Source organism: Trichechus manatus, unplaced genomic scaffold, assembly GCF_000243295.1.
Source record: "Trichechus manatus latirostris isolate Lorelei unplaced genomic scaffold, TriManLat1.0 scaffold00085, whole genome shotgun sequence".
NCBI classification, from domain to species: Eukaryota; Metazoa; Chordata; class Mammalia; order Sirenia; family Trichechidae; genus Trichechus; species Trichechus manatus.
The window spans coordinates 2,767,857-2,778,910 of record NW_004444021.1 but is presented as its reverse complement, the minus strand read 5'-3'; the positions used below and the strand labels follow the sequence as shown (position 1 = coordinate 2,778,910).

The 11,054-nt window shown below is 33.1% G+C and overlaps 1 protein-coding gene across 3 annotated transcripts in view; it reads left to right on the top strand.

Annotated features, from left to right (window-relative positions):
* HGF (hepatocyte growth factor) overlaps positions 1–5,666 on the top strand; it is a 70,229-nt gene extending 64,563 nt beyond the window's left edge. For all 3 annotated transcript variants that reach the window (XM_004381471.2, XM_023736042.1, XM_004381472.2), the window contains exons 18-19: positions 101–246; positions 3,454–5,666. In XM_004381471.2, the coding sequence (XP_004381528.2) occupies positions 101–246; positions 3,454–3,630 (323 nt within the window). In that variant the 3' untranslated portion in view covers positions 3,631–5,666. The remainder of the gene's footprint in view (positions 1–100; positions 247–3,453) is intronic.
* Positions 5,667–11,054: the final 5,388 nt, after the last annotated feature.

The window sequence follows — 11,054 nt, the reverse complement described above, 5'->3', positions numbered from 1 at the left end:
GCAATGTCATATTTATTTTATAAAAATATCACGTGGGTTTATTTTTTTTCACCATTACCTCGTGCTCATTAACTGTATATTTTTTTTTGCTCCTTTCTAGTGATCAACTCTGATGGTATATTAAGAGTAGCTCATCTCTATATTATGGGGAATGAGAAATGCAGCCAGTATCATCAAGGGAAAGTGACTCTGAACGAGTCTGAAATATGTGCTGGAGCTGAAAAGATTCGATCAGGTCCATGTGAGGTAAAAAGGCAGCCCTTTAATCAGAATGTATGGTATTGATAGCATAGTTTCTCACGCTTACTTTTTTCTCTGTGTATTTTTCTCAAATCAAAATCATTACATTCTAATCTATTCTAGGAGAGAACTGGGGAATTAACCCTATGTAGTCCCTGCAAAATTTCTTTTAACTAAACTGTAAGACAACCCAGGCTTCATTAGTAGCAAACTATGATAGCATTTTTCTCTCAAAAGAACAATAAACAAATACAGCTAGAACTCTAAAGGAAAGCTATTCAAATCATAAGTATCCAATATGCAGTTTGATAAAATAGCTTGCATTTTTCTACTGTTTTTCAAAATTTATCTGATCTTCCCCAAGTTTTCCTTACTGAACCCCATTAATTATTAAGAGATGCATGCCTAGTATTAAATTTTTAAATGTGCCTTTGGTTAGTCTGTTTTGTGTGTGTGTGTGTGTGTGTGTATGTGTGTGTGTGTGTGTGCGTGTGTGTGCTAAACAAATTTTGTTTAAACAAAACCCAGAGGGTCAAAGTTTTTGACTTTAAGGGCATGCATATTCCCATTTGTTAAGCAACTGTTCTTTTAACTTGGAAGTGTTCCTATCCCTATTTTACATACACAAGATGTTAAACTGTTATTTTAGATTTTGTAATTTGAATGTGAGAGACACGCTCTCCAAACTTTAGAGTTGTGGAAGTGGGGAATACTATGTGTAACAAGGCATAGAATGAGTTAATAGAAATTAACTTCCTTTAACATGGAAGGACATGTATGAAAATGTCCTAAGCATAGAGCAAAAATATCTATGGAAATGTATGTATTAGATGCATTGCTCTGAGGTCTCCTTCCTGAAAAGAAAAAAAAAAAAGAAATGTTTACTAAGTTAAAGAATTTTGAAAACTGTTCCAAATGATATGGTTGGAAACAGATTATGTGATTATAACTACTTTTGAATTTAGTGTCCTTCCAGGAAGTCAGTATTACTAAGAAATAAATATAACGCCCTCCCCCCTCCTTGCCCACCAAGAGATTCAAGCTGGTCTCAGTCTTAGATGTCATCTAGGAAGTTGTGTACTTATTCCAATCTTCTTGCCAGTACTAAAAACACCTTTAAAACTGCTCTTCAGGAATTGCCTTTAATCAGGTTTATCATCTATACATTCTTAACATAGTTTTCTTACTTTAGCATTATTTTCCCCTTATGCCATATTTGTCATTTCTTATTTTTATTAACAAGTCTTGACTTCAAATTGATTCTGCTGCTTCTCAAAAATACGCTTATCCTCCAGAATGTTTTACTTTCTACATCACTGACATTTGTTGTTGTTAGGCCATCAAGTCAGTTCTGAATCACAGTTATCCTATGTACAACAGAACGAAACACTGTCTGGTCCTACACCATCCTCACAATCATTGCTATGTTTGAGCCCATTGTTGCAGCCACTGTGTCAATCCATCTAATTGGGTGTCTTCCTCTTTTTCGCTGACCCTCTACTTTACCAAGCATGATGTCCTTCTCCAAGGACTGGTCCCTCCTGATAACATATCCAAAGTATATGAGATGAAGTCTCGCCATCCTTGCTTCTAAGAAGCATTCTGGCTGTACTTCTTTCAAGAGGTATTTGTTCATTCTTCTGGCATTCCATCGTATATTCCATATTCTCTGCCGACACCATAATTCAAATGCATCAATTCTTCTTTGGTCGTCCTTATTCATTGTCCAGGTTTCACATGCATATGAGGCTACTGAAAATACCATGGCTTGGGTCAGGTGTATTTTAGTCTTCAAGGTGACACTTTGCTGTTTTTTTAGCACATTAAAGAGGTCTTTTGCGGCAGATTTGCCCAATGCAATGCATCGTTAGATTTCCTGACTGTTGCTTTCATGGGTGCTGATTGTGGATCCAAGTAAAATGAAATCCTTGACAACTTCAATCTTTTCTCCGTTTATCATGATGTAGCTTATTGGTCCAGTTGTGAGGATTTTTTTCTTTATGTTGAGGTGTAATCCATACTGAAGGCTGTAGTCCTTTATCTTCATCAGTAAGTGCTTCAAGTCCTCTTCACTTTCAGCAAGCAAGGTTGTGTCATCTGCATATTCCAAGTTGTTAATGAGTCCTCCTCCAATTCTGATGCCACATTCTTCTTCATATAGTCCAGCTTCTCTGATAATTTGCTCAGCACACACCCTGAATACGTACGGTGAAAGGATACAACCCTGACACAAACCTTTCCTGATTTTAAACCCTGCAGTATCTCCTTATTCTGTTTGAACTGACATTTAAAAATATATAATTTAGCTACTGAAGGAAATTTGAAAAAGAAATTCCCTAAATGTTTATATAATCGCATCACAATATAGTAGTAGTATAATCCAATCACATTTAGTGAAAATCTTACACACACACACACACGTATCTCTCTCTCTCACATCTATATCTAACAATACAGTAAGGTTACCACACAAGAGATGATATAAAAATCAGCTACTCTGTGGAAATGAAGCACCTTTCAAGAGGAGGTTCTATACATATATTAACTGCTAATTCCAACAAGTGGAGGAAAATCTCTTCTCTATGCTAGGAAAATCAGTTTTAAAAGAGCAAATGAAATTATTCTATCAACTGCAAGTTTTAATTTAACTTTTAAAGATCATTCTGGAGTTGGAGTTGGGGCAAGAAAAAAAGAGCTTTAGAAATAAGAGAAAATGCAATGCAGTATAATCATTAAAAGTATATGATTACAAGTGGGTTTCTTTTTTACTTATGTTTTCTACATTTTCCAAATTTTCTATATTGAACATATCTTGAACATCAGAAGAAAGTAAAAATAAGTATAAAAATCTACCTTATTAAATAAATATCTATCAAATATAATGGTTGTGTATATTAGCATGCATTCAACAAAGCCAAAGTATACTTTGAAAAGTGAGTGAATATTTTAGAAAAGACAAAGTCATTCTTATCTGAAAACTACACATAACAGAGCACTTTGGACTTTTGGATTTTTCTCAGTCTTACCTGGCTAATTCAACAGAAGGACAACGCATGATGCATAGTCTTTATACTTCAGTTGTAGCTATTTTCTTTGTTGTTCATATGTACCTTTGAGATACAACATAATATAGAATAACTTTAAGGACTTCTTTTTTTTTAAATTGCCAATATAATACTTTGTTGTTCTTGTTGTTTCATGTTTTCTTCCTAGGGGGATTATGGTGGCCCACTTGTGTGTGAACAACATAAAATGAGAATGGTTCTTGGTGTCATTGTTCCTGGTCGTGGATGTGCCATTCCAAATCGTCCTGGTATTTTTGTCCGAGTAGCATATTATGCAAAATGGATACACAAAATTATATTAACGTATAAAGTACCACAGACATAGCTGAAGTGTGTCTGAAACTTCCATCAATAGAGTTCTTTTTTACATGAAGATTTCAGAGAATGTGGAATTAAAATGTCACTTATAACAACCTGAAGACAACTACTTGAGTGTCAAGTTTGTTAAGATACTCATTAACATTTGTGGGTGTTTCTGTTGTTTTGTTTGTCAGTGTTATTTTGTAAATGTTGAAGTGAATTAAGGTACATGCAAGTGTAGTAACATATCTCCTGAAGATACTTGAATGGATTACAAAATACAAAGGTATAATCGCTTGATGATAAAAGATTTAATGGAAAAGATCTACGCTGCTTTCCAAGGTTAGATTCTTAATGCATAAACCATAAGTTAAATGTTATTTTAACCTCACCACAACCATTTATTACTTTATGTCCTTGAATTGTAACTCTATTTAAATTATATTCCCTTTCATATGCCACAGATTATATTTCATGCATTTCTCCTCACCCTGTATCCTACTATACTACTACACAAACATACTTCAACAAACATACCCATACACCCATGCCTAGGTACACATGTGCATAGAGTTCAAATTGTGTTGTATCTAATGTAACCCCTAAACATTTTAGAAGTGTGTACCTATAGTTTTTCCTTATGAAAAAACAGAAATTTCTAAAGGACAATAGAAATATTAAGAAAAGGCGCAAAATGGAAGAGCCTAGTTCATTCTTCATACATAATCTGCAGCTGATTCTCACTGATTGGCGCTTAAGGTGTGATCACGATCCACAGAGTTAAACAATGCCTAGTCTAGGTTATTACATATATTTTTTATCCTAGTTATTTTATGTAGCTTCTAATTCTTATAGGGAAGAAGGGTAATATGTATATTTGTATTATTTCCTTCCTCCAAACTTAATCCAATTATTTATGCAAGATGCTTTCAGATCTACTTTTCTAAATCATTTCTTAGATAGTGTCAAGATAAAGAAGTTTAAAAGTGTTTTCGTCATTAAATGTAATTCATTTTAAGACTTGCTGATGTGACTGGCTTTTAGCTCACCCTCTTTATAGTTTTGAAAATTATTTAAGGGCAAAAGTTCTATATAGCTCCTAAGTTTTGTAAAGCCCATCATCAATTCATGCATTGAAGTATATATTGAAGAAAAAAAGTACTTTTCTCAACTTGCAAATCTTTTAGCCTAATAAAGCTTTACTCATGTAAAAGGAAAAAAAGAAAGGAATTAGCTTGTCTAAAATTTGTATTCAATTATTTTTTTAAAAGTAGAATTGAATTTGCTGAATGTGATATTTTATCAAAATATCTTCATTTTCCCTTACTTCATTTTACATAGATCTTTCCTAATGCCATGAAAATATTCATTCGATTTTCTTATTCTGGTATCATAATAGTCAAGTTATCATATTAATTACTGTATCTGCACAACTGGTCAAATCATACATTTTTCCAGAAATGGGATAACAAAGAGTAAGAGGGTAGACTTTCTGAATTTTCACAAAATCTTCCAGTAGAAAAGATCTTAAAAATACCAATTTGAATCATCTGAAAACAGTATTCCAATTTCTCTGACTTGATTCCTTTGAATGATCGCTATTAAAGCCAGGAGTCTAAACAATGATCTAATTCTGTTCAGTCTTGAATAAAATGGTTTTAAATTTACTAGACAGCTTAATCTACAGAGTATCAAAATTCAGAAACGCCTATCCAGACTGTGCCATATTTCTTTGTAAATGGTATGTGCTGATATCAAGAAACTTACAGTGGACGCAGAGAGAGCTCCAACAAGTTACCAGTCCATACCATCTGATCTGATTGTATTCTTCCTTCCCTGATACAACACATAATTTTAATCAAAATCCATAGAAATTTCAAAGGCATATTGTCTAAAGAATTTTTTACATAGTTTTTCTTTTTTAACCTCTGACCTGCCTGGCCACATTTTATTAATTCTCACAGTTTCTTTTTTTTTTTCCCCCCCCAGTGGATGTGGCCTCATTTTATTAATACACATATTAATGATATTTGTAAAACATTTAGACAAATTTCAATACTTTCAAATACTCCCTTTCTAAATACTTCCTTCATATCTTTCCCTCTAAACTTCCATGCAAAGAGAGATGGGGACTACCCAGATATTAGATGAAGTTAACTCTTAGGCATTTTGAACTTAGTATTTGCAAATTAATTAGAGGATAAAAAGAGCACCAGTAAATCTTCAAGTGTAGTGTACAAAGCAGTTCTTCTATCCAGGGGAGGTTTCCTTTGTGATAGAGGGAGATTGGTGGAATGGACAATGAAAGATGAACAAGATCCATGTTATTTTACATGGTAAGACAGGGTATAATTATGCCATCACTTGCTGGTGAAAGATACTATTTACTGGGTATATACTATTTACTTTCTCTTAATAAACTGCGAAAAATGAAAAAGCCCAATTTATCCCAAAATCCATTTCATTTCAATTCATGAACAAAATGACCGTTAAGCAGTTTTCAATGCTATTTTTGTTTTATTGCTTCTGTAATGGTTATATGATGTTTTAATTATAGACATTTTCTTATGTGTACTGGGAATAGAAATGTAAAATTAAAATATTTGTCAGGATGCCTCTGCCGTGCAGAAGGGATGATAATCCTTTTGTATACTTTAGTTTTATTGTAAAATATGTGATGACTTTTGCCTATTTGCTGTGGGCAGGTCCTCAGTAAAATGGTTTATATTGAGTCAATCTCTAGTATTAACAGGCTTTTACTTGCTATCTAAGTGTTTCAAATTATGGGAAATGTGAGACACTGGAAGGCAAGAAAAAAATAACAATAATGGCATGGGATAGCAAAATTGAATTTCACTTATTCCTGTGAATATTTCTTGTTGGTACCAATGGTACTGTACAAAGTGAATGTTATAGCCACAGCATTCTCTTCAAAAGAACACTGTCAAGAAGTGGGAAATTGCTATCAGCCATTTTCTTGTAGTTTCTAAACAATCTTTTAAAAATGAAACACTGTTATTGTAATATTGTAATCATGAGGTAAGGAATACTTTTAGTGAGCTTTTATACTGAAAAACCTTAAATTGATTTACAGAGGTTCAAAAAATAACTGCTTTCAATAAATTGTAACAGTGTTTGTGTGAATAAATTACTCTTCATGATAAAGTCCAAAAAGAATTTATCTTTCAACACTTATCTGAGTTTAGAACTAGGAAGTTACTAATACAAAATAAAACAAAAACCAACAACAATAACTAACATTAATAGTTAAATATCTTTGGACAGTAGGAATCTTGACAGTGTAACTTTTTAATAGTTTTATTTCCATTTGTATAGAAAGTTTCTGTCCTTAGGAAACTAAAAATGGAATACTGTGGATGTTATGACTCTTTGTCTTGTATGTAAATAGGAAATTGATAAGCTGCCTATTGAGTGGTATAGCTGAATGCTTACCCAAAAAAGGGAACACTGTGGTTATGACTTGTATTATAAAGTTTCTGTAGTTAATAAAGTTGTTATTTTTGTAACCTTGATTATATTATTATTATTATTAATAAAATATTTTATCAAATTCTCCCTTTCTTATAATTATATTCATGGACATATTTGAACTTTCCCTAGAACTTTAATAGTGAAAACAACGATGGCAACATTGATTTTATTGACAGAAATTACTTATACCTTTTTGCAAGAAATGTCATATAACTTGTTTACAGAACTATGACAAAATAATTTTATCCCAACCTCTATCCACAACAATCTCAGTGGTCTCCAGTAAGCCACTAATCTCAACACAACCTAATTTTCATTGTGAGCCCATCCTCAACCTCCCTATCTAGAAGTCATCACTACTTCAGTCTGCTGATACGTTGGCATATGCTTCCTTTTCACTCATTACAACAGTCTGCCTATGACTGCACTAGATTTCTTTTGTTTTATTTTGCTTTATTTTTGCATTTCAGTCTCTTCCTCTATAAAATATACTTAGTCATTCTTACTTACTAGAATGATGCTATAATGTAATTTGCTAATATGTACGAATACTGTCATGAAGGATTTAACTAAATTCCTTTACCATATACTATACATTACAAAGGTAATTTTAAATGATCAATTTGAGATATCTCTTCAAAATATGAATTAACTTCAAAATAAATATGAATCATATTGATTCATTTAAATTAGAAGCAAGTTTGGGAGAACTAATTTGAATGATCTAACCAAAAAGAGTCCTAATTATTTTAAGTTATATTATACTGCCCTATTCCCACAAAAGTTTGCTCTTCTTATTTTTTTGGCACAGATACTGATCTCCAGCAATGATTGCTATATCTATCTAATGCTATAGAAAATGTTAAAATATCAGAATTTATTAATAACTATAATTATTCATTTATGGTGCCAATAAAATTATTTCATATATATATACACACATACATATACATATACAGCTGATTTTACTTTTTCCCTAAATTGTTTTTTTCCCTCTACTGTTTAGAACTCCATTCCTTTCTAAACCTACATTGTATTTTAAATAGGATGTACAATGTACCAAGTTCACAAGTTCTTAGTGTGAAGGACCGTTTGCAGCACAGTATAGACCACACACTGTTCTAATGGCATGATCAACAGGTATTTATTACTCACTGAATAAACAGACAGAGATGAGAAGAACAGCAAACATCACCATTAGCCAAAGTTCCCCGAAGTTAGGCTCCCATCCCCAGGTGGGAATGTTACGACTGCATCCAATGTGCCTACTTTGCACAAAGGGTAAGCAATCCAAAAGCCCTTATGTACCGGGGTTAAAATACTAGCAAGCTACGTACCAAACAGCATGTATAGAAAGAGAGTAGGGGAAAGAGATAATCAAAGGGGAAAGGAGTAATAAAAGGAGAAGGCCCCCTGTAGGCAACTGACATTACTCATTGCCCCTGTTCAGGGTGGGTAACCATCTTTTGATCAGCTATTCTCGACTTACTTGTGTCAGAGAATAATGCTTACCCCTTGATGCCACTAAGATAGTTTCAGGTCTCTCAGAGGGCAATCATCTCCCTCTATGGCACAAACTTTGTGTCTACTGGTGGTCACTATGTCCAGTAGTCTCTATGGAGACAGTGAGAGTGATTAAGTATGGTACACATGTGCATCCAGAAGAATGGTCCAGGAAAGTTTCTTCAAGAGATACTATTTGAATAGGGTCCTTAATGAAGCAAGGGCGGAAGTTGTGTAAATATCTGGGATTTGATAAATAAAATGGGAAAATACTCTTTTTCTTTGGGTTTCTTAATATAGTAAAATTATTTACTCTTATTTAATATTTTGATTAGTCACTGTTTGCCAATGTCCTGAATAAAATCACTTTGTTCTGCATTTCCTCTATGTTTTAGTATAGAAGCTGTCTCGCCATTGTATTTCATTTTTCTCCTACAGAGGTACCATTCTTAATCTGTATAATCCCAAAAGAGCTTTCCATATCACTTTGACCAAATTACAATCCACTAATGTAAAATTCAGATTAAAGGTTTTATTCTAGACAGCCTATGTTTTTCTTTTATCTCTTTTATTTACAAATATCTCAGTTGTATGGGTTATTCAGGGAAGCTGAAATTTACAATCAGCTTCAAGATAAACGAAAGGAATATTTGCAGTAATTTGGAGCAACGTTTACACTATTATGAATAACACATCTTTGCCTAAAGCATATCCAAGCAAGACAGAAAATACAGTGCAAAGAAAAGAGGCTTTCATTTTTACTTTATGTAATTTTTTAAAAAGTGTGGGATTATAGATGATTAATATGCATATTTATCCTTAAAAAATAACTAGAAAAAAAAAAAAACACTATCAATCTAATATGCATTATAACTCCAAACTAACTTTGGACTCTCATCTCTCCCAGATACTCCTGAACACCCACCATGTTATTTTTGTGTTTGAACATGCTTTCACGTTTAAAATAGACCCTGTGGACACCAGGCTTGTCTACCACACCTAAAAATCTTTAAATGTCACCTAATTTTGTGAGCCCATCCTCAACCTCCCTATCTAGAAGTCATCACTTCCTTAGCCTGCTGCTGTGTTTCCATATGCTTCCTTTTCACCCATTACAACAGTCTGCCTATGACTACATTAGATTTGTTCTGTATTATTTTATGTTGCTTTATTTCTAATGTGAACTCGTCTCCACTCAGTTGGAGCCCCTTGGAAACATCAGCAATGGCTTGTTATTAATATTTGTGTATTCTTTACTTTGCACAGTGCTTCACACGTACTAGTACTACATATGTATTTTATAACTATATTTTATAATTCATTCTCTTTTGAAGGCTTATCAATGTTAACAAAAGATTTGTTATTTTTGTAAAAAATTCTTCAACTCTTGCTGAAGGTTAAGAATTTTAGAGCTGTACATTTAATTGCATTATTCAGATTTGAATTGGTAAGTGGGTTATTTTAAAATTGTTTAGTGTATTGCATAAACTAGACCATGCAGCTGGAAAAGACAGAAAGCATCAACTTTAAAGAATTTATACATATGTATTTGTAAATGTGGTTATTAAAAAACAGAAAACTGGATTTTAGTCTACTAATATATGTGGTTAAGAACTCAGCTGCTAACCAAAAGGTCTGCAGTTCGAATCCACCAGCTGCCCCTTGGAAACCCTATGGGTCAGTTCTATTTTGTCCTATGGAGTCACTATGAGTCAGAACCAACTCGACGGCTCACAACAGTGTATAAAATTGTTTACTTAAACCTAATACAGTTTAGGTTATGCTGGTGAACATTTTCCCATCTGGGTTTCTTCTATGAAGTGTTCATGTCATAATATCTGAGGGAAAAAAGTATCACACCCATTATTGCAAAAATATCCTGAGTCAACAATAGTCCATTACTTATGTGCAAACATGCCATCTGCTGTCCATTGAAGAGTTTCACAATGTTGTTACTCGATTAGCAAAATGTATTCATTTGATGAGTTTTCTTAACTAACAGAGAAAATCAACATAGATACCATGTTTTAATGAAACAAGACATACATGGGTTTTTATATGAAATATCTTAAGAGCTTTACAAAGATATTGTCCGGTTTTCAGATCTTTGATTTTTAGGGGGTATAAAATCCAAGTGTAATGATAGTTTAGAATATACGACCATACCTTAAAACACAGTATTTACACACTGTAAAAGAAAATTAATGAATGCTTTAATAAGAAATTTGTCACTATGGAATGAAAAGAGCTGTTAAGGATCTCTAGACTAAAGCAGAGAAAGTAAAATGATGATTTGGTAACTTTCTTTGGTTGTTCAAATAGCTATCTAAGAGGAAAGCTCAGGTCTTTCTACTTCAGAGCGTAAGAATTTGGGAAACATTAAGATTGACATTTTAGTCATACAGTTTGAGCACTAGGGCAGACATTCCTAATTATGAAGGTGTCTTAGGCTGG